Source organism: Vipera berus, assembly GCF_964194415.1.
Source record: "Vipera berus genome assembly, chromosome: Z".
NCBI lineage: Eukaryota > Metazoa > Chordata > Lepidosauria > Squamata > Viperidae > Vipera > Vipera berus.
Genome location: NC_138205.1, coordinates 105,105,699 through 105,131,264, shown reverse-complemented (window position 1 = coordinate 105,131,264; position 25,566 = coordinate 105,105,699). Strand labels below are relative to the sequence as shown.

General features: G+C 37.7%; 1 protein-coding gene across 1 annotated transcript in view; it reads right to left on the bottom strand.

Annotated features, from left to right (window-relative positions):
• Window positions 1-25,566, bottom strand: part of DNAJC1 (DnaJ heat shock protein family (Hsp40) member C1) — a 154,280-nt gene that overhangs the window by 30,664 nt on the left and 98,050 nt on the right. Inside the window, exon 9 of the mRNA XM_081345215.1 lies at window positions 7,209-7,328. Coding sequence (XP_081201341.1) covers window positions 7,209-7,328 — 120 coding nt within the window. The remainder of the gene's footprint in view (window positions 1-7,208; window positions 7,329-25,566) is intronic.

Sequence of the window (25,566 nt, the reverse complement as noted above, 5' to 3'; positions counted from 1 at the left end):
CTGATTTCTGAGGCTTTGGAAGCAATATTGGCTCAGCCAGCATCTGAAATAAAGGGATGCATGGACAAAGTTTTTCGTATAAACTCATGGATTGCTAGGCAGAGGAAATTACCTAGAGATGTGGTGGTTTATTTTTTGAAGAGAGAAACTAGAGATGAAGTTATTCAAGCCGCTTATGATACTAAAGTTGTGGTTGCTGACCAAGAAGTTCTGGTTTTAAAAGAAATTCCTCCAAAGATCTTAAGGAGAAGGAAGGATTTTGCATTTCTCGTGCAGGAACTTAAGCAACGTGATATAAAGTTTAGATGGGAGATTCCTGTCGGATTGGTGGTGATGCATGAAGGTAAAAGATATCGTCTGGTTACTGTGACACAGGCGCGTGATTTCTACAATAATGTTTTAAAAGCAACCCCACTACCACTTCTGGAAGCTGCAAAGGGATTTGGAGAAGGGAAACCTCAAGAGGCCGAAGGTGGACAGACAGAGGAGAATGGTGCTGGAGGGGATCAAATTATAGCCTTGTCGGCTGTTGTTGGTGAGCAGAGGGTGACGCGTGCCGCTTTTAAACGAGCAAAACAAATAAAAGAACAAGACCAGCAGAAGGTTATGGAACTTCCAAAGCGTACTTACAGTGAAGCAGTGGGAGGAGCGCGGCCCAAAGGAGACAGAGGGGCTATTAAAGATGTGCTCCAACAGCTTCGGGATGCCACGCATGGCGACTAAATTTCTAACTTGGAATGTTAATGGACTAAATTCACCACAGAAGAGAAAGAAAGTTTTTCAATATTTAAAACAATTCAAGATTGATGTTATATGCTTGCAAGAAACGCATATTAGGGTTATGGACCAAAAGTATTTATCGAACTCAAGGTTGGGCACGCAATTTGTTGCTTCTGCGATGAATAAGAAAAATGGAGTGGTTGTTTATGTTAAAAGTACTTTAACAGCGGAATTAATTGAAGCAGACAAGCATGGAAGATATGTTATGATAGATTTGTTGCTAGAAGGCAAAAAAACGCTTTTAGTTGGACTGTATGCTCCTAATCAACAACAAGCTGATTTTTTTAGTTCACTTCATACAAAGCTTACTCAATTGGATTACAAATCGTTTATTTTTATGGGGGACTGGAATGGTGTCTTGGATGTACAGATGGATAAGGCTGGTTCTTTTAAGCGTGATCCGAGTCATGCCAGATTGCCTAAATCTTTTTTTGAAATGAAGGACGATTTGGAATTGCGAGATATTTGGCGTGACACACACCTGCATGAAAAGGATTATACTTTTTTTTCTGATAGACATCAATCTTTTTCCAGGATTGATTTTATTTTGCTGACTAATGATTTTTTTTCTAGGATTAAGAAGGTAAAGATCTGTGCAAGAGCGATTTCTGATCATAGTCCAGTTTGGTTAGAGATCAATAAGGATAATAGAGACAGGCGCTCGTGGCGTGTAAATGAGAACTTGTTTAGAAATCAGAGAAATGTGGAAGAATGTAAACAGCGGATGAAGGACTTTTTTGAAATTAATATGAACAAGGATACTTCTATGGATATGGTTTGGGACGCTAGCAAGGCCTATATGAGAGGGGTGTTGATATATATGAATAATAAACACAGACGTACTTTGGAAGCCAGAAGGAAAGAATTGGAGAATGAAATTAGGGAAAAGGAAAAGGCCTTGATTTTGAACCCATTGGATGTGAGGACTAAGGAGGTTATTAAGCTATTAAGAGGACAATTTGACAAACTAATGGCTGATCAAGTGGCAACCAATTTGCGGTTTGCTAGGCATAATACTTTTTGCAATGCTAACAAGCCAGGTAGATGGTTAGCTTATAGACTAAGGAAAAAGCAAAGGGCTTCTAATATAGATAAAATTGAACATAAGGGAAAGGTTGTGTTTCAACAGGATCTTATTAAGGAAGCCTTTCTGGACTTTTATTCTAAATTATATGCTAAGGAGAAGATTAATGAAAAAGATATTGATGTATATTTGGAGAATGCTAGCATCCCGGTTCTTACGCAGACACAAAAAGAGGAGATTAACCAATTGATAACAGAAGAAGAAATTTTTACAGCAATTAAGGAATTGAAGTTGGATAAAGCGCCAGGTACGGATGGTCTGACTGCGGTTTACTACAAAAATTTACAAATGGAGTTGATAAAGCCATTAAAGGAACTGTTCCAGATAATTCAGAGAGGGGGAAAGGTGCCTCCGTCTTGGAGAACTGCTTTTATCTCTTTGATTCCAAAGGAAGATCAAGATGCTACTCAAGTAAAAAATTATAGACCGATATCACTTTTAAATACAGATTATAAGATATTTGCTAAGGTGTTGGCTAATAGACTGATGAGGGTTCTGCAACAGGTGATTCATGGGGATCAAACTGGGTTTATTAGTGGTAGGCAAATGAAAAATAATGTGAGGCATATAGTTGATGTGTTAGAGTTTTTGGAAAGGAATAACCAGATCCCTGCGGCGCTAATTTTTTTAGATGCTGAAAAAGCTTTTGATCAATTGAATTGGCAATTTTTGATGAAAGTTTTAGATAAAATGAATTTTGGGGATAAATTTTTGCAACCAATTAGGGCATTATATCAAAAACAAACTGCCCGAATAATAGTTAACAATAGTTTGACTGAAGCTTGTAATATTGAGAAGGGCACAAGGCAAGGTTGTCCGTTATCGCCTTTGTTATTTGTGTTAACATTGGAGATATTATTGGCAAAAATACGGAATTCGGAAAGAATTAAGGGTATACAAATTAGAGATCAGGATTATAGATTGAGAGCGTTCGCAGATGATCTGGTTGTTACGGTGACCTAGCCGGAGAACTCTGTTGTGGACCTGATGGAGATAATAATGCAATATGGGAAGGTTTCTGGATTTAAAGTTAATGCACAAAAAACTAAAATTCTGGCCAAAAATATGACAGTATCGCAAAAGGCTCTTTTAGAAGGACTAACTGGATTTGAGATTGTAAAGAGGGTCAAATACTTGGGGGTGTTCTTGTCACCCTCTAATACAAAGTTATATAAAAATAACTATGAAAGGTTATGGGGAAAAACTCAAAAAGAAATGGAGACTTGGGAAAAATTGCAATTGTCTTTGTTGGGGCGAATCGCAGCAGTGAAAATGAATGTCCTGCCTAAATTTTTATTCTTATTTCAAATGATACCGGTTCTTAAGAAAGATTCTAATCTGGAGGAATGGCAGCGAGGTATCAATAAATTTGTTTGGGCAGGGAAAAGGCCACGAGTTAAACTTAAGATTATGCAGGATACTCGTGAAAGAGGTGGTCTTAAAATGCCTAATCTTAAATTATATTATGAAGCTGCTGCGTTAGCAGGAATAAGTGATTGGATTAATTTGACACAAGAGAGATTATTAAATCTTGAGGGCCACGACTTGTTATTTGGCTGGCATGCATACTTGTTGTATGATAAGAAGGTAGATAATGTGTTTAAAGTGCATATTTTAAGACAGGCATTGTTGAGAGTTTGGAAGAAGTATAGACATAAGTTAGATTGTAAGATACCATTGTGGGCAATCCCAAAACACGCAATAGAAAATATAAATGTTGGCTTCAAACATGATGTGACTACGTATAAGGAGATTTTAAGTTTGGAAAGAAATGTCTGGTGCCTGAAATCGTACAGCCTCTTGCAAGATGAGAAGATTGTTCAAACTTGGTTTCAATATATTCAGCTACGGGCCAGGTGGAAAGAAGATCAGAAAACTGGTTTTACAATGACTGATGAAAATCTGATAAAGCAAATTAGAAATCAGGGTCCAGCACATATTAAACGGATATATCTTGCATTGATAGAAATTGACTCAGAAACAGAACTTGTTAAAGATTGTATGATAAAATGGGCCCAAAACATCCAATGGACACGTGGGAAAAGATCTGGGTGAGGAATGTAAAATTTACACAAGCTCAAAACTTAAGAGAGAACTTTTATAAAATGTTTTATAGATGGCATTTAGATCCTAAGAAGCTTGCAAGTATGTATCCGAATTATCAGCCCAAATGCTGGAGGTGTGGCGATGAAGATGCAACATATTTTCACATATGGTGGACTTGTAAAAAGGTTAAGGCCTTTTGGATAAAAATTTGGTGGAACATGCAGAAGATTTTCAAGCAAAGGATAAAGTTTTGTCCGCAACTTTTTTTGTTGGGTATAATTACAGATGCTACGGTTGTGGACACTAAGTTGATGTTGAACCTAATTACAGCAGCAAGACTCTTAATAGGTCAATATTGGAAGAAGGAGGAACTGCCGACTATAGAAGAATGGACTTTAAAGGTTTCTGACCTGGCAGAGATGGCAAAGATCTTGGCTTATTTGAAAGATCACTCGCAAGAACGTTATATTATAGAGTGGAGAAAATGGATTGAGTATATCCAGAACAAATATGGGACTAAAAAGTTTCATGTAGCATTTGAATAAGTCTTCCTTTCTTTTTTCTTTTTTCTTTTTCTTCTTTCTCTTTTTTTATATATTTAATATTAATAGTGCTTGTAGCTATCCTATACGAGCTAGAGAGTGATAGATTTTAGAGTTTATGGTTGTTAGCATATGGATGTTCATGATTGTTTTTTTTTTTGTTTTTATACCTTGTACTTAGCTCTGGGAAGTCGGGGGGGGGAGGGGGGGAGGGGTAGGGAGGGATGGGTAGGGGAGGGGGAGGGGGGATTGTTAAAGATAAAATGTATGTTAAAACTTTTCAATAAAAAAAAAAAGACCAAACCTTAAGGACAAATGCATACAAAGTCAAAACTAAGAAGACAGCAACATGCAAAGAAGCTGAAGAAACAGTGGACCACCTGGTAAGCTGCTGCAAGAAGATGCACAGACTAACTACAAGCAGTGGCATGACAAAGTAGCAACAATGGTGCATTGGAAGATCTGCAAGAAATATCATTTGCCTCTAAGCAAGAACTAGCTGGTGGGATCATAAAATAGAGAAAGTCATAGAAAATGATAAAGTTAAACTGCTCTGGGACTTCAGAATTCAAACAGACAAACATCTGCAACGTAACACCCCTGACTTAACAATTGTCGGTAAAAAAGACAAAAAAGTCTGGATAGTGGACGTGGCAGTGCCTGGAGACAGCAGAATAGACAAGAAAGAACTGGAGAAGATAACAAATACAAAGACCTACAAATAGAAATAGAAACATTGTGGCAAAGGCAATAGACGCCTTGGGTGCAATCACAAAACAACTGGAGCACCACTTGAACACTATTGGCATCGACAAATTCGCCATTAGTCAATTGCAAAAGGCGGCCTTACTAGGAACTGCTTCCATCCTGCGACGATATCTATAATACCATCAAACATCCACATATGCCTATCCCAGGTCCTTGGTAAGGACTCGATAGACAAAAATGTCAAATCCAGTCTGAACAGCTGGCTGACTGTGCAAATAATAATAATAATAATAATAATAATAATAATAATAATAATAATAATAATAATAATAATAATAAAATAAAATAAAATAAAAACAATAATCATCCCTCAGTGGGGCATTACCTTGACATGATTGTGGGGTTTGTGTGCTCTGAGGAAGATGAGAGCTATGCCAGAGGTTCAATCATACTAGACAAGTCTCACCAAAAGATTTGGACAAATATTATCTCTCCCATAAAAAATATGGTGAGACATAAATTAGAAAACCTAACCAGCTCGGACATCACCTTGCTTAACAAGGTCCGCACTAGATGTTGGAGTTCCTGGATATCTGGTGAAAAATGGGCTACAGGACTCAGAACGGTTGTCTGAACAACCAGGGCCAGCAGCTGCAGAACTACTGGAAGAAAAAGTCAGGGACCAGAGAGACACTTTGTCCAGAATGCCACAAGGAAATATTAGGCTAAAGGCACAGGAAAGATTAAGGAAAGGAAGTGCATGCTGGGGAAGGAAGAGAAAGTGGCTAAGAGTTGTGATATTTAGCTAGCTCTGACATGGACACAAAGCAGAGATGCTGACTTCACAAAAATCTTTTTTCACTTTTGCAGATGTCAGTCTAGCTTTCATATGTAGTAGACAACATAATAATAATTCAGTCTTGATCACAGAAAACTAATCTGTCAGGAGAGATGTGTGTGTCTGTGTTGGAAAACAGTCTGTTGGCGATGATCAGTCTGAGCCTGAGGAAGGGGTCAAACACGTCATCAGTCTCGAGTTCCTTTGCACCCCAAATAGAACTAAGTCCACCCCACCTTGAATTCCACTGACTCTTATCTACCACCCATTTGCTTTGACTGTTAGTAGTTCAGATTCTTGTAGAGAGCTTAAGTTTGCAATACATCTTTATATTCATTTGAACTGTCTGGATTTCTTGATTTCTCACACTTGACAATCATTCTTCTGTGGTTCTGCCTAGCACTTGGAAATGGGAAACAGAAACAGTTCAGGTGGAACAAAGATACATTGAAGTAAACAGAATTTCTTTCTAAGTAGAGGCATATAGCATTGAACTACTGATACTTTCCCTTGCATTTTCCTAGTGCAGTATTTCAATTGCTGATTAATAACCAGAGATGTCAAATGCCAGCAAATGCCAAACAGCCATTGACAAGCACTCTCATTCACTTCCCTTACCAGTTTGGATTCAAAGCATCTGAACAGAATCCTACCCTAACCCATATTAAAACAAACAGTCTTTTATCTTCATAATCTGACAAATTAGTCATTTTTATATCACCATACTGCATAGTATTATACAGACCCTCAGTCCATGGCAGGCACCCCAAGTTCTAATTAATGGATACCACCTGTCTAAACACTATTAGCTAATGAGATTTCTTTCTTTTCTCTCTGCTGCTTTTTCATTTCTTTTAAGGTCTACACAGAAATATAATCTTTATTTAAGTCCCACAAATGTTCTCTTCTAGCAATGAGAGTTTATCACAAAAACTAAAACCAGCATTGTTTTTTTGGTTATCAGGTTACAGTAGCTTAAGTCTCTAAGTACTAGAATCTCCATATAGCTGATCAGTTACAGCTGTTAATTGTGGAGTGGGGAGACCCGCTGACATCTGTTTCTTGCCCAGTTACCTAATGGTTCATTTCCAGGTCTTAAAAGGGTAGTACCCGCCATCCAAAGACAATGTCCAACTCTGCCAAGATCTGCCTTCCATCCTGCTTGCCTTGTGCTGGTTTGTTCATACAATGCAAATTTGAGTGAACTCACATCTGCCACTGATCGACCCAATTCATGAGCAATCTTTTCCCATCGACCAGGCGTCCCTCCTGGGAACTTAACCATACTTCTTGTCAGTTGGCTAAGGTCCTCTTCCATCCATTCAGGGACCTGTAAAATATTTGTAAAACATTTATTATACTAGGCAACTCGAAGGGTTTTTATAGTAATGAAAAACACCAAACATGAGTCTTAAATAAAACAGTCCAATAAAATCTATTAAGCAGTAAGAATGTGTTTTACAGCTTTTTAATGGTGCCTACTCGCAGAAGATCCAACTTATCTGATTTATGTAACAGATGTTGTCCACCTATCTTGAAGACTAAGTCTATCTATGTACAAACAATGGACAGACAATTCTATCTTTTTGTGGGTGTCAATGCACCCTTGTTCACATACAGAAGGAAAAAAATGAAATAAACATGTTAAAAATATTTTTCATGGACACATGTTTTTAACTTATAGCCACTACAAAAAAAAAGCACAGAGAATATATTCCTTGGGGAAGCATATTTAGAAATGATGAACCAGGCCCCTTATTTAACAAAATAGATATATTTGTTAAATTGCTCTGGCAGAAAAAGGATTTTGAGAGATTGTGAATAATGTGTTAAAAACAGCCAAGCCTGCATAGGTCCTGAGCATAGTACACTCATTAGGGATGGTAGAAAACCTACCCATCAACTTCCAGGCATAACACACCCATTCTGAACAATTTCTTCCTTTTTGAATCCTTTCTCCAAGCAAAAGGAACTGTATGGAAAAGACTTCACAAGCACCCAAAAAGCAATTTTCACTGTCTTTTTCCTATCAAAACACCATCTGGATCAGGCTTCCTCTGCACTGATATAGGCAGTGAGCAACAGCTTCCCATTTCTCTTTTATTTCTAAAAGGAGCCTTTTATGACAAATATCTCCCCCTAATCACTATTTCTGATAATGAACAGGCAGGCATCAAGCAGTTTGCATTACAGAGCCATCAGTGCTAAACAACAGTCAGAGGTGAATGACCCCTGGGACCATCTCCACAGCTACAGCAAAGCTTCTGCCTGACACTAATCCTGCCTGTCATTCTCCCACTGTGCTCGAACTGCACTGACGTCCGCCTGCTGCACTGCAAGCAGAAACGGGGCCCTCCCTGACTTTTTACTGTCTCCCCCAATCAATGGCTCCAGCGTGCTCTTTTCACAATGTCCAAATGGCAGCTTCACTCATCGTCAGAGGGCCTTGCCCCTTGTTTAAAGGGGCTCCCCAAAGGCACTGCCATTTGCATTCATTTGCAAAGCAAACTACTCTTATTCACTTTGTTCAGGGCGATCAGGAATGCTCCCTGAAGCAGAGAAATTGGCATAAATATACAGCCTGCTGCTTAAAAGACAGTAAATAATAGCCAATAATTGGAAGGAGTTTTCTCAGTCATCCTTCTCTTGTGTCCATACGTGTCTTTGTCCATCCAAAGGCAAAATCAAATCTATTTGGATTATTGTACAATATCAATGATCAAAATAGAATGCAGGAGCACAAAGTAGATGAAGACCTAGCACAGAATGTCCCTTTTCAGCAGAAGAACATGCATACACTCACAAAGTGGCATTGGTTTGGCCTATAAAAAGGAAGAGCTAATTTCCATTAGACAGTAATCATAGCCCTCAATGAGGAGATTCTACTAGCCAGTTTCCCTAAAGCATCACTTACAACAAGGGTGTCAAACTCAATTTAATTGAGGGCCATATCAGCATTGTAGTTGCCCTTGGAGGAGGCCAGATGGGCATGGCTGGGTGGGCACAGCCAATTGGGTGAGTGTGGCCAGGTGGACATGGCTGGCTCAACATTGCTTGCGTCGAGGGTGCCTGTAAGGGGGCGGGGAGGGCTGTAGGGGATCCAGGGGTCTCCGATAGAGGGGGCGGAACCAGAGATGGCCTGGTCCATTGGAGGAGCCTCGCTCATGGGGGCCTTGGACAGTAGCACAGTCTGACCAGGGCCCTAGGGGGCAGGGGATGGGTGCCCATCCTGGTCCTCAAGCTCTCAGGATGCTGGGACCAGGCTCAGGCAGAGCAGGAAGGGGAATCCCAGCTGCCTCTTGGGGATGGGGGGCTCCTTCCCTTCCCATTTGCTCTTGGGGTGTGGCGCCGGGCAGGAAGCTGATCCTGTGTGTAGTGGAGCTGGAGAACGAAGATGGACAATGGGGACTGGGTGGGCAGGGGCCGTGGTATGGCAGTGATGGTGACTGGCTGGGCTGTCCCGCCATGGCCTCACCATCTGTCTTTGCTTGCCCACACCTGCCATACTTGAGATGGGGCAGGCAGCTGCCTGGTCACCTGGCAGGCTGGATCACATGCCTTCCCCCCCCATGCCTCTACCTCCCTGCCACTTGGAGGGCCAGCTCAGTGTCCACGGCACTGGGATCCATTGTCTATCTTTGCTTGCCTGTGCCTGCTGTGACTAGTCTGGTGTGGCTGGCCAGCTGGCGCATCTGGCAGGCTGGATCATTTGCCTCACCTCATGCCTCTGCCTCCACCTGTCACTTGGATGGATGGCCCGGCAGCTGTGGGGCTTGGACCCAACTGCATGGCATGGGCTGCAGAACCCCAGGATGTGCTGTCTGATGGGCTGCTGAGGGGTGGCAGGCTGCAGCTGCCAGGCACCGCCAGCCCACATGTGCTTGCCACTCCTGTGTGTGCACCTGCGTGTTGCTCAGCTGGATCAGGCTGGACCGGCAGGGGTTAGTCCCTCGCCATATCAAGTCTCGGCCCGCAGGCCAGATCTAGCCCCATTGCTGGCCGGATCCTGCCCACGGGCCTTGAGTTTGACATGTCTGCATTAGAATTATGCATAGTAAAATCCAAGTAGCATCCAAGTAGCAGAGTATCAAATGTACGCAACTGGAAACCTTTGCAGTATACTGCAGTATATATCGAATGGGGCTCTGAAGATCTTATTGCCTCAAATCAATGAGGATATTGAAAGATACCATCTTTAGAAGATGTTATAAATTATCAGAAGAGAAGCTGAAAAGTGGACATTCTTCTGCATAAAATGGAGACAGTCTATAATGTTCACTAAACTACTTTGGGACATCAGGCAACTGATTTGCTATCAACACCAAGAAATGGCATTGTATACTAGTCAACAAATATTCAAGTTCTTTGAAAATCCAAAAGGTTTTGAACCCTTTGAAATTGGGTAGAGTGGTACAATAGGAAAGGTGTCAGAATCCATTTATATCACATTCATAAATGTATGTTTAAAACATTATTCCCCCCTGGATTCTGCCATCTCCTGAGGAAGGAGGAGCGGATGTGGATTCAGCCTGCCTTAGATTATTTCAAAGACCAAGGGAAACCTTTTGAACTGGAGAAACAAAGGGGAGGGTTAGGGAAGAAGGCATCTGGCCTGTGTCTCCATTTGAATCTGTAAAGGAAGAAGGCAATAATCATAAAGATCTGAAGTTCCCTTTTTCCCACGAAAGGGATTAAGTAAATGATGGGGGGCTGACCAAATGGGGTTGAGGGAAGGGGGGTTGAACCGGGAACTCTTTATAAAGTTTCAATCTGTAAAACAATACCAGGTCCTGTCTTGTATTTCCACAACCAAACATGTCCTAGTAAAAATTCCTTTTGGACTAGAACTGACTCCAAGAGTTTTTGTTTTCCTAAGACGTGGATTGGGGTGGGTCCTGACAAAAGGGGAATGATACTTCTCTTTAATATATAAAAATATTAAATATAAGCATATGTACATAAGTAGTCCTTGACTTACTACAATTGAGCATTAAATTTCTGTTGCTAAGTGAAACATTTGTTAAGTAAATTTTGCCCCATTTTACAATCTTTCTTGTCAGTTGTTAAGTGAATTTCTATGGTTGTTAAGTTAGTAACAAAGTTATGTGATTCTGCCTTCCCCATTGACTTTGTTTATCAGCAGGTCACAAAAGGCGATCACATGACTTTGGGAGACTGAAACCATCATAAATATGAACCAGTTGCCAAGCATCCATTTTTGATCATGTGACCATGAAGATACTGCAATGGTTGTAAGTCTGAAAAACAGACATAAATAATTTTTATACATACAAAATGCTCCTAAATTATTTAAAAATCATCACTTTTGGAGTCTCAGTGCATATATTTATCAATCAAAAAAGGTTGTTTATTATTAAGATCTATCTCTTTCAACCTAAAAGTGTTATCTTAATGGTTAACTACACTAGAGGCCTTACACATGTACTGGGCATAAAGTATAAAGCCTAAGACAGAAACCTTCATTATCAAATAGTCTCATGCATTGTGCAGTTGTTTATTTAGCTTTGAGTGAAACATTTAAATAACATTTAAATAATTTTATGTTTATCAACACTGATGTTTTAGAAATCATAGCTAATACTGATATAAACTTATTTTTATTTCCAAAGGTTTAAGTTATGTAAATATTAGAATGTTAATATCTCTAGTCAATATTGTATAAAAATCATTGTAGCAAACTAACACAATATATTATGTTTTATGGTAATACAATAAAATAAATGATAGAGAAAAAGATTTATTTTTACACTTCTGAGCCATAGGACAGTTCCTCCTCCCTGCACTTAAGATGTCACTGACTGTTCCTCCAAAATGCTGCCTGCTGCATTCTTTAAATAATATTTTTGCAAATAGAATTTCCTGCATTACAAGAGAGGCAACACACCAAACTCTAGTGCAGGGGTCCACAATCCCTGGTCCATGGACCAGTAACAGGTCGCGGCATGCCAGAAACTGGTCTGCGCAAACAAGCAAAGCCCTATTTGCGAGATGCAGGCAGTACATGAAACGATGCCCCTTCCGGTCCGCGGAAAAACCTTTCTTCACGAATCTGGTTCCTGGTGCCCAAGGTTGGGGACCTCTGCTCTAGTGAACAAAGATAGCCCAATTAATATGTTCATTATTTTTTACTTGAAATTCCTTCTTAGCTAAATGATGGTAACTTGTGCTGAAGCAAAGGTAAGTAATCTTTGGAGTTTGTTGACTTTTTTCAGATTGTAGGCATATATATGGACATTTTTTAAAGCATTTGGTTACTGGTTACATTCACAAAGTGGTTGCCATGAAGGTCTTGTGCAGAAAGAAAATGATTATTGTAGCCAAATCTGGCTTCTTTTTCTAGCACTACATTGTGCCTTTTGAAAACCAAGTGAGTGAATTTTCAATAAAGCAAAATTTTAATTTAATATTGGGTTTTATAAAATATCTTTATTTTCCAGTTATGTCTTTCCATGCATACTACATTCCTATTTAATTATTTTTAGTCAGAATAATATTTGGCAGGCAGTCTGGAGAGAAATATTCATGAAATAGATAAAATTTATAATTTTCCTTTGAAACTTTTGAAAGAGTAAAATAATTTGATGAATATCAACATAAACTGAAAGCACTAACTTAATATACTTTCTTTCAATTTGGAATTTATCTTCTATTAAGATAACTATAATGTGCCAAATCATTTTCACACTGAATCTAATAAGCACTTTAAGAATGATAAATAGAGAATGCAAATATTGTACTCCAGGATTGACTATGCATTTCTATTTTTCTAGGAAAGTGCATCTTCCACATTTTCAACATTTCCATAATTGTTACACCTAGAGTTAAATCAAAGGAATTAGACTACAGCCAGTTTTGCAGGGTATCTGATGCTTTACATGGATATATAGTCTGGAGAATTTCACACAGATCTGAGAAGTGACTCTTTAGAAGCCAAGATAAAATTTAGATGTCAACAGCAGAAAAGAACCCACTATAATTAGAATGCTACTAAAAGCATAGTTGAGCTTTTCTCTCCAAAAGTCAGATTGTTCTTAGAAATGTCCACAATTGATACTACGGGAAACATTTCAAACATTTTATACAGCATCCATCCTCAAGCAAGAGTCCAGAAGTTTCTCCACCAGAATTTTCCCTTCTCAGAAAAGTTTAGATACCTAAAATGCAAAACCCAAACCATTTTATGTTAGAAATCAGCCCTCCACAATCCTTGTTTGTTGGTGAAGAGCCACAGCTTTGTTCTCCTCTTTTTTAAAGGTTTGCTGAATTTACAGCTTTTAGGCAACAGTTAATTGGGCCTTTAGATGCAGCAGAACCTCCTACAATTCAACTGCTACAATCATCTAGGAGGGTGGCCACAGTGTGAATTTATTTTCCTGCTCCAAAGCCAATACTATGAGAGTTAAATGAATGCATATGCATAAGCCTTTATCACTTCAAACTACATTTGTCCAATATTACCCAAAACCTGGCCAGAACTCATTTCTATGGTAAAGTAATAGAAAATGCCACATAGCGAGGGGACAGCTGTTGTATCTACACAAGCATCCAGATTTTACATCAGAAAAGCTGTGCTTTGGGATTAAGTCCCCACATTGAATGCTGTGCAGTCAAAAAGAAAAGCCAGAAACAAGAGGCCCTATTTTTAACACAAAAATTAGAAGGGATTTGTGCAGTTCATAAATATTCGTATGATTTGGTGAAAGAACAGAAGGAGGTTACCATATTACATTTCAATAATGCATATCAACTTCTATTAGCTTATTATGTTTATTGCTGTTTTAAGTAAATATTATTATATATATTTTCTCCTCAGGTGGTTCTAATTTGTAATAATTAAAAGTAATTAAACACAGTGCTTATTTACATGAACATGCACATGGATTTTGTTGACCCATCAAAGTCTAGCTGAATTTTTAGTGTTCTGTTATTGATTTTCTTTCAGAAAATTCTATTGCTCTTGATTTAAAATTATTTATTTTAGTTTCATGTTATCCAGCATATCTGCAGTTAGCACTTCTAACTAGAATAGTATGGATTATTTAGAGCAGGGATGTCAAACTGCTGGCCCACGGGCCAAACATGTCATGCTGAAGCCGCGCCCACCCCATTGCAGGCAATGGCAAAATAGTCCCGATATGTCGTGCAACGTCATGAGTTTGATTTAGAGTAAAAACCTAAGATTGTTATAAAATTCCTGCCATCAATTATTTATTTATTTATTATTTATTAGGAAAAGCAAACTTTGATTTTTGATTAATGATAATTTTTTAAGAACTTCACAATAGTCTAACACGGTGTTTTCAAACTTGCCAACTTTTAAGCTATATGAATTTCAATTCCCCAACCAACATGTTGGCTGAAAGAACTATGGGAGTTGAAGTACATATATATTAAAGTTGCCAAAAACAGTCACTATCTGCATTTATCTGTATCCTTCAGCACTGTAATGGCAATTAAAGAAGCAAAAGCCAATATAATAAAACTGAGATCTGAGCAAGTCATGGATACCCATACTTGACAGCAGAGAATGGACAGCTGCAGTTCTCTTTTGTGCAATTCCAGCTGAATTTCTCATGATACTTTGGCCTCACTCATGAATCCATAATCTACCTACCTGAACAAAAGGTGGGGAAAGTCAGAAAATCATAGATGGCTTCCATTATTTTTTCTAAAGATTCTAAAACCTGAAACAGAAGTAGCACAACGTAGCTGTCTAAGATAGGTATATTAATTCTACTCATTCCAAAGCAAAGTTAACATTGTTAATTGTTCTGAAAGCACTGTTGCATGTCAACAGTGTCATTTAGAACAGGACATTCGGAGAAATCTAGTAGACAGTATTTGGGAGAAGTATTTTGTAAATTCACATAATCTTTAAGGATCTTTCTATCAATTGTCTGGCGACCCCACACCTGTTGAATGTCTGTCTCATCCATCTCTCCCAGCTTCAAGATGAGTTAAAAGATTAAAGCCAACTAACCTTGATCTATAAAGCAATCATAACACATGTGAGAGAATAAAATCTTTACAACTCATAAAACACAAATTCTTTACTTACATTTTAATCTCCTAGATTTTTAAGAACTAATGGAAATTGTGATCATTTTACAATATCACCTTAAAAAACAAAAGTTTTTTTAATTATTGAGTATGGCATCCAGTTAATAATAGCATAAAAATCAAATTAAAAGGAGCAATATATACTGTCTCACAAGATCAAAATAAAGATAAAAATATTCTCAATTCTCTTGGGGTCATCAGCCATCTTAATTCTCTTGGTGTCATCAGCCATTAACTGCCCACGTCTGAAAAAGCCCCAAGATTTGATTTGTTTTGAAAAATATTAAATTTATACCTCTATCTTCATTAAAATAGGACTAAGGTAGCAAAAAATTAACTAATTTGCTTCACATTAAAACACCTAAAACATTAACTCTGACAGTTTCTCAGACAAAACTACTGGTAAAATAAATCATCTTAAATATCCCAAGTCGGTGAATAAACTATTTTTTTCAATAACCATGGAACACAGTTGTCCAGCTCATCTTAACAGCAAGGATTCTGGAGTCTAGAAAAAGCCCCTAAGAGCCACATCCTGCATTTGTGCCAAACACACTTCTGCTGAATTTTAAAACTGAGATAGATTCAAAAGGAAAAATGTGATAAACATTCTATTTCCAATTGTCATAAGCAACAGTGGAAATAACTTCCCAATTTTATCAATAAAATTGTACCTTGTCTTTATACTGTCAAAAGCTTTAGTATACTATTGTGGTCCAGGTAAAGTTTCCAAGTAATTTTTGAGTACTAATAATAGCAATCTAACTCAGACCCAATTATAATTGCCAAAATGGCCAGATCTGTTAAAAGTACCAACAGTAGCCAGATTTGATATAGTAATAGGCTGGGTGAGCTACTGATGAACTCTGGATATCTACTCAGGGCTGAATCCAAGAGGGCACCCAAGTTACAAATCATTCAGACAAGCTCAGCTTGATCTCATATGAGTAGGTTCAGTCTGAATTGCTTTTTCAGTTGACCAGAGGATTCTCCATCTTGTATGGATTAAGCTAGTCAAAATCTATGAAAAGTGTATGTGTGTGTGGAGGGAAGAGTTAGGAATGCTGTTGTTAAGGAGTTCCTGACAGCTTGTAAGGTATTACCATGCTTGGTGTGAATACTTTTTATGTTATGTGTTTCAATCTGTTTGCTTGAACTAATAAGAAAGCTTATAACTCTATTTACTGGAGTGTTTATTCATTGCCTCTGGATCCAAAAGAACTACTTGCCTGGGCACCTAATCACTGCCCTGACACTTGGCAAAACATAATTAGCCACAAAGTTGGATCCAGTGATAATGCCCTTCTGGGAAACAAAATCTGCTAGGCAAGGTGATAGTGACCAGAATTCTATCTCTGGTTGACCCAGCAAAAGTGTCTGGGGTCAGTGGCTCAAATATTAAACCAGATGATCTCACCAGTGTCATGACAGCATGAGGCACAATTTGGAGATCCAATGCAATGCTTAAATGCATGTAGTTACTGGGAGTGGAAGAGAAAAGGGGCAGAAATCAGTGGATGAAGTAGAATGGGTCTTTCTCACTGTGCTCCAAAATGTCTAGGAGCAATTAAAAGCTAGTCAGAGAAAGGTACAGCAGCAAGATAAGAATTTATTGCTTATAAAGATTAGCAATCCCTATTGAAAGTGGCACTGGAAGATTGGGAGGGAATCAGCAGAGCAACTAACTGTATGGCTGCTTGATTTGAAAAATTAAAGCATCATAAACAGGCAAAGAAAAGGTGCATACCCAACTTGCAAAGTTAAAGCTCTCATCTTATCCTGGGAGTGGAATATAGAAACTTGGGATGGTCATATGTGAAATTTTGATGATCCAGATTAAGGGAGTGGGGAGGTGCCTCCAATTTCCTTGTGGAGAAGACACGGTGCCTGGAAATTTTATACACTGTGTAAAAACTGGTGGGTTATTGTATTTTTGCTGTCTTTAGGAATTCATTTAGGGCCATTTTAGACAAAGGAATAAAAGATAAGAAGTCTGGTATGCTCTTGCTTTGTGAGCTTTAAAATATAATTCATTGTTTGCATTTGGAACTCCTTGTCATTGCAAAGGGTGTATATGGTTGTTGTCAAACGTATGTATTTTTCCCTCCCTCCTTTCCTTTTTTAAAAATCAAGGAAAGAAAGGGCTACTTTTTTTTTAAAGACAAGCATTTTGGTATGGTGTTTAAAGGCACCAGGCTAGAAACTGAGAAATTGTGAATTCTGGTTTTGCTTTTTTCACTACATCCAATTGGGTGATTCTAGGCTAATAATTTTCTTTCAGCTTTAGGAATGATGCACTTACAAGCTACTTTCAAAAAAGTTGTCAACAATACTAAAAATTAAGATTAATTTAAAAACAAAAAAGAAATTAGAGGAAAATCCCCAACCTAAAGTTGTCAAAAGTAGGTGAGAGACACAGTGTTGCTTTCATTTCTGGCATGCATCTGGGATTAGTTTACTAAAAAAACTGCTTCTAAATGTACCAGGACCTGTTATTTATAGCCACCATCACCACCACCCCTGCCCCAAACTGACAAATAAAACAATGTAGTTTTGCAATAATTGTGGAAAAGGTGGCTAAAGTCCACTTGGGAAGACAATTAAATGTAAGGTTACTAGGACACTAGAGGTTGTACAATAAATTAGCCATTAAGCAAACTGAAACCTCCAGAAATAATTTGAACACGGGAGCTGTGCATGGAAATCATGCAGGATTTCAGACCCCACAATTTTCATTGGGGTGGGAGGGGGGGAAAGGGTTAGTCCATGGAAGTAGCATAACAGGAGCCTTAAAAATATATTTTAGGATATTAACTTTGAGAGATGGGGAGAGGTTTTTTTACTACTCTAGTGTAAAAGTAACTGCAGTAAATGGGCTGGACTTTTAAGGCCCGTATCATCAAAACATCTGAGTTTTAAGTCTTTTTGTAAATGTATTTTCCTAAAACTGTTACTGTTAGGAAAAGATGATTGCTCCTCTTGAGGAGGCCTAGGCAGTCTTTGAAAAGCAAGTCTGCTTATTGCTATTGCTTAACTATTATGCAACCCCAAGAATGCTTTGCATTCCTCTAGTTTTTACTAGCAATTCCACTTCCCTGCCCTTCCAAGTGGAGTCCATTACTGGCTGTAATGCAAATTGCTGGAAGAGAGAGAAGGAAAAAAAAAAGAAAGAGACACCAAGACTAGAAGAAAGGAAAGTTGAAGGTGTCTTTGCTTATAGCATCAAGAAGAAGAAATCAGGAAAGTAAAAGTGCTGAAAGGACAGAAAAAAGTGAAAGAAAAGAGAGAATCCCAAATGATGATGAGGAAAGCCAAAAGTATTTTCAAGGGGAGAGGAAAGTTCTCATTGAAAACAATGAAAGCAATGGTGGTGACTTCATTTGTTTTAGCTTTCAAACTCAAGATCGATTATAAGGAAAAGTTTATTGGATTTTATGTATGCCTCAACATGGCATATAATGAATAAAAGTGAAAAGAAAATATATTTTGGGAAATGTTTGACAAAGTCTCCCTGGGCTGATATAGGCTATCTGAAAAATTTTTAAAACAACTTTTGGCTGTGGAAGCAGTTCAAGCACGGAATATCCATAGGTTTTCTTCTTCCCAGCTTGGTAAATTTTGATTTGCTCACCTGAGAATGGGTAGTTAATTCTAATGATCGACAGATCAAACACTAGCAAAAAAAATTGAAGAGTCCTATGGTCAAGAAGGATATAGGTTTAACCTCATACTATAGTTGACAAGGTAAAGTAGATTCTCCTTCATTGGTTGGTGAAAGAGGAGGTTGTATGAAATTGGAAAGAAGATGCTTTAAATTAGGTTATATTTTAGTTTAATAAGCTATTTCTTTATAAATGCCAGAATAAGGGAATCTTTTAAAACTGGCAGTGGAAGTCACACAGGATGGACGTACATCTGTGACAAATTGACTCTAATCAAAAGAAGTGGCCTATAGGATTCTGGTCACAGTTCTTGAAAGTGCAGAAGTGTTTTAAAAGCAATTGCTGGCAATTTTCTGTGCACCACAACAGATCAAGGGAATCATCCCAGTCACAGTTAAAACAGTCACCCAATATAGAGGTGGATAAATGATTCCAAACAAGAAAAAGAAGGTCGAGGTCAGCACAAGCCTCTACTCTGGAGAAATGGAAAGTTTATTTACAACTGAAAAGTATGCTAACTTTATCATCATTACGCATTGAATGGATGGTAGTTTGGAGACAATTCATATTTTTTTTTGAAAAGGTTAATAATGAGCTCTGAAGAATCCCACTGAAAAAATTAAACGATTGGGAGATGCAGTAGGTAAACAATCTTTGCCCTCTCCTTTGCAAATGATCTGAATGTCCCTTGAAGCCTCCATTTGTTTTAATGTACAAATGCATTTGAAAAGCAATTGGGGTTCTCATGGCATGGGGCCGGAGTACCTCAGGGAACATCTGCTGCCGGCATCAAGCTCCCTGCGCCCTGTGCGTTCCCACAGAGAGGGCCTCCTCAGGGTGCCACCGGTCAGAGAATGCCGTCTGGTGGCCCCCAGGGGGAGATCCTTCTCTGTGGGCGCCCCGGAGCTATGGAACCAGTTACCGGTTGAGCTCCGGACGGCGCCCGATCTGCGCTCCTTTCGCCGCGATCTGAAAACATACTTGTTCGAGCAAGCCGGCCTGGCCTGAGGGGGGATTGGTGGGGTTTTTTATCATTCTTATTGGGGTTTTTACTATGTATCAATTGTATTTTAATCGGGCATGCATTTAATTATCTTTTAATTTTTGTAAATTTCTGTGTTTTATTCTTGCCCTGTACACCGCCCTGAGTCCTTCGGGAGAAGGGCGGTATAGAAATGATATTAAATTAAATTAAATTAAATTAAATTCTTGGTGCTAGCCAAATTTGGTTGGCTTTTTGCCAATATTTCATTACCCAACTAGATAATATCATCAGTGCTTATTTGCACAAGAGGCTAGACCTTTGATCCTATAGGTCTGGTTTTTCCTTCATATTAAGAACTTTCTAGAGGTCTGGTTGTCTTTCTGAGCTACCCTCCTTGTTTTTCACCCCTGCTTATTGAATAAAGGGGAGGGGGGAAATCTTCACATAGCTGCAACAGCTTTTCTTCTCTGTGAAAGTCTGAGTTTTTAGTCATGGGCCATCAGGTGTTGCAGTCTCATGACTACAGAAGGCCATGAAATCATGGTGGCAGGTTTGATAGAAACCTTGGGATTGTTGTTTGTTGGGAGATTCTATATGGAACTTGGTGCCGGGTCCTGTGGAAATTAACCACCCTTGGGGTATCTTTCCTGTCATTACTAAAGAGCTCCTGGTACCTTGTAAGAGATTTGAGTATTATCTTGCTTGGTACATATGCTTTTTATATTATGCTTTTCAATCCATTTGCTTAATAATAAAGCTTAAAATTCTTTTATTTACTGGAGTATTCATTGTCTTTGGATCTAAAAAAAACACAATTGCTTGGACATCAGATCACTGTCCTGACACTTGGCAAAAACATTCAGTAGCCAAGCTCAGTCAGAGAGCAGACCCATTCAAAAAGTGTTAAAAATATAAATTTTACTGGCCAGGAATCCTGGTGCTGGGTCCTGTGGAAATTAACAATCCTTGGGGTATCTTTCCTGTCCTTATTAAAGTACTCCTGGTAGCCTGTAAAATCCACCTGTAGGAAGAAACAGTACCAGAAAGATGTTCATTGATCCTGAATGTTGTTGAGAGATCTAGCAGAACCAAAGCTAATGTATTTCTTTTTTTATCCATTTTCTAGAATCGATGAGCTAGGGTAAACCAAACCTGCTACAGGTTCCAAATAAGATATATTGAAAAAAATGTAGATTAATCTTCAGAGTTGGTCCACCACCAATTTAGAACCTTGCTCTGAAATGTTGACATTATTCATCACAGGGATCATACAAAAGAATCCCACCATGGTTAAATGATGTTAAAAATACAGCCTCATTCAATTAGAACTTCTCTAGCTGATTTAATCAGACAGTATAGATACAGATCAAATATCCTCATACTCAGACATACCTTCTGAATAAAAAACAAAAAGATGATACAGGTATTGAATCCATATCTTTTTGCAGATGTTTGCATTCAAAATTGTAAATCTGAAGTTAATCTGAACAAAAATTTATATTCAATAACTAATTTAATTTTTTCCTCTTTCAATTGCTCTTTATATCAAGATCAAGATCATTGTTTTCACTTATGCTGACAGTGAAATATCCAATAAGTTTAAAAGCTGGTGAATAATAGAGGAATGTAGGAAATGTGGGAAGGATCAATTATATCAGAATTTGCAAAGGTTAACTAATCCCCAAGCATTAGAATTAGAACAGATAAAAGACATTTTACCTGGAAAATGTTTACTAAATTGATCACAATGGTAGAAAGTCGTCTACCAGGCCTACAAAGTTAAACAGTTAAACTTTAGCAATCTCCAGATCATTTACTCAGATGAAACAAGAAAAAACAATGTAGTCAGAAAAATCTCTTACAATATATTTTGTACTTATTTTATTGAATTTCTCTAAAAATACAATAGATGGGATCATAAAATGGGATTTAATGCTCAGGAACAAATATATCACCCAATCAAATAATTTCTCAAGAAAACATATTACTAAATTTCTGGATCAGCATTTATTTAATTTGGATATCTTCTAAATGGTACCAACAATACAAATTCCACCCACAATCGGGAGACATACAAGTTGCTGATTATTATTATTACGGTTGGTCACATTGTCAGCCAAATGTTTAGACAGGATTTGGTATCTGTGTCTATTGAATCCTTCCAAGGACATGGGAAGGCAGGTTTTTTAATCTGTTGTTTAGAATGTAATTGTTTGATGATGATGATGATGATGATAACGATGATATGATGATGCTTTTAAAGACAAAAATAATAAATCCAAAGATTTTGCAAGAAGCTAGGGGCATAGTGCTATCAAAAGGTGAACTAATTTACACTCTATGCTTATACAGTGACAGAACAGTGTGTGACCATATCCCCATTTTATTATTTTATTGATTAGACTTTTATCCTTTTATTACTTTATTAATAACTCAAGGCGGTGAACATGTCTAATATTCCTTTTTCCTCCTATTTTTCCCACAACAACAATCCTGTGAAGTTGGTTGGGCCGAGAGAGCAACTGGTCCAAAGTCAGCCAGCCGACTTTCATACCTAAGGCAGGGTAACAGTCTCTTAGTTTCTAGATCAGCATCTTAGCCTCTGCTGTCTAACCAATTAAAGGCTAATCAATTAAAACAACTAAGTAAAAAGGAATTAATAAATAAGGCTTTTTAACATGTTTTTCCTTCCTATCATGCAAAAAAAAATTAAACTCCAACATATTAAAGTTTTGATTGAATAAACAACAAAAAACAATGGAAGTTCTGTGTAAAATGCCGAAATCCAAATAGTTTTATCTATTCAATATATACTTTTATCTTCTTTAAACAAATGTTTTGAAATACAGCAAGAGTTAAGAGCAGAAACAAAATCACAAGTATAATTTTCTCCATTTTTGTTCTTGAGTTAGAGGCATTATAAGAATATTCCATGTGTTACTTGATTGGGCAAGATGAGACACATACACACAAATTATCCACAAACATCCACAGGAGAGCAAGTGGGAACTCTATGTGCGGAAGCTTTTAAGCAAATAGGACCTTTTTGACAATGAAGGATGCTTGTCTACATGAGTATCTCCACTGGGTTTCCATTAACACTTAATCCTAATCCAAATTAACACAGCACAATTGATATATACCCTGCTATATTTAAACTAATAAAAGCTGAATCACAGTTTAACTCAACAAAGAGTTCTGCCTTTTTCCCCTAGGAAAAGGTGCCTGAGCCACCCAATAGTTTTGGTTGCTTCTTGTTATACAGTAAATTCATTCAATTTGCTTCTTAAGGAAATTCATTTAGGACATAGGTCCTATGAAAATAGCAGATGCTGACTTCTGGTTTGCCAAGCCAGCCGACATGGACGTCTGGAGGAGGCTCTCGTCTTCCACGTCCAGTTTTCGCATGGCTGGGGGGGTTCTAAAAGGGCCAAAGAGCCGCCTTGGAGGGGCGACCAGATAGAAGGGGCTTTTGCAGAAACGCGGAAGAGCCGCAACCCCTCTGTTAGTGCCTGCATTCCCTTTGTACCGGCAGACAAAAGACTGGCCATAGTAATATGGCCAAGTCAAACTTACCATCAGGCAACATTAAAGCAGCGTGGAAGAGACAGGGGTAAGATTCCTCTCTTATACCTTAATCTTTTCACCTAAATAAGCTGCTAAGTACCTTCCCCCCTGTGGAGAGGGAGGGGGGAATTCAACCCTCCTTTCAAATAAGTGGCAAGTAAGCTCAGGGGTGTGTTTTTTAAAAAAAAACATTGAAAAAAGAAATGGACTAAAAAAAAAGAACTTTCAAAGTACTTGGGGGACACCCAGTGGCTAAACCTGAAATTGCAATCTGACTTTCTCTTTAAAAAAAATCAAGAAAATATTTAAGAAAAACAAGGTAAGATTAACCTTGAACACCAGATGTGAAACTTCACCATGGAAGAGTTTCAAAAACAAATCTATGCTATGTGGGAAATATCTTACCAAACATATCAGTTCCTTTCTACAGCTGGTGATGAAATAAGAGCTTTTGGAAAAGAATTAGAAAGCATCTCGAAGAAACAAACTCAAACTGTGACTACAACTAATATTTTATCGGGACAAAACTTAACAGAAGAAATTGAACAATCAAATACATTGGCAGAAGAATTAAATATTCAACAAATACAGATTTTTGAAGATCATAATTTATTCAGTCCACGACAATTATATCAAGAGGCAAAAATAATTAGAAGATTTGGTGCTGTTAACAGACTCCTCAATTCTTCAAAAATGGAGACTGGAGGGCTGTTTCAATATGATATAGCGCAAGAATGCTTTGATGACCCTGAGACAAAGAAGTGAAAAATGACATGGCAAAGGAAGAAAGCAAGAATAAGATTGAAGAAATATAGACATTCTTAAGAGGCCTGAAATAGATAATACCAAAATAGACAAGATTGTATTTGGATTACGAGAGATTGTTTTGATGAGTAGATAAAAATGCTGATTAATTAAAAAAAAAAGATGTATGAATACTAACATTGAAATATTGAGCTCTTTAAATGACATGGAATAAGATGTATATATGTTAAGAATGATAGAATGTAAGTAATATACTTGGATGTAGTGACATGAAAGGATGTATTAAATGTTGAAACGGAAGAAATTTTGGTTAATTTTTAATATGTGGAAACTATAAATGAGAAATAAGAATATTATATTGTCCTCCTCCTCTTTCTCCTCCTTGCAATTGGTATCCTAATGACTACCATTTTAATATTGTACTACTAACATTGATATGGAAATGAGATAAATAAGAAGTGTATTTGCATTACTAGGTATTGGAAAAATTGTGTAAAGGGAAAGGAGGTTATTTAGCAATATGAAGATGAGAAATATTAAATGTTTAATTTTAATATCAATGTAAAATAAAAACTGGAAAAATATATAAGGTGTTTGATGTTTTAAAGATTGAATGTTAAAATATAAAATATACTAAAGTATTGACAAATATAAGAAAACTATTAAATGACTAATGGATTGCAATGAGAAGTATGTTAATTTAGATAAGAGATAATTTGTATTAAAAGAAATAAGAGAGAGGAAGTATTGGTTACAACAATTTGGAGATTTGTAATAATATGTGTTTGTCTGAAATGGAATTATTGTAACCCAGACACCATTTTGCTTTTTAAAGATACTATTGTAATATTGGAAAACTAATAAAAAATAAAAAAATAAAATCCCCCCCAAAAAGAAAATAGCAGATGCTCAGCAATGACTGATTACATTCCTTTTTGTTAACATTTGAATACCTGATACTTCTGAACTTGTTTTTAAAAACAATTGAATTATGTCATTTTTTCCCCTTATCTATTGGCCTAGTCCAGTGATGGCAAACGTTTTTGTGAAAAATTCAAAAATTTGATTCTGCTGATCTCTGTCTCAGTTTCTCTTTTTCCCTCTCCCTCTCTTTCTCACACAAACACACAGACACACACACCTGAACAAAAAACCCAATTCTTTATCTTCCCCCACCCTAAGCCACGCTAAATAGCAGCAGTTGGTTCTGAAGTGAAGGCCCAGGCCCTGATTTCAGCCATAGTGCCATCACTGCCAGTGTAAAAGGCCACTTTGCACCATTATCCAAGAAGCATGAGCCTTGGGGACCAGCGCTATTGCCCGCAGAGCCCAGTGCTTTCCAAGTTCTGCAATGATACACTTTCTGTTGACAGATAACTGTAGCCTACCTGAGACTGCTCCAGATTACCTAAGGCTTTCATTTTTAAAGCAGCTTTGAAAAATGTTCTTCCACAGCCTCTGCCGCCTCCAGTACCCTCTGGAAGCATACCCTGTACTCATGTGATTTT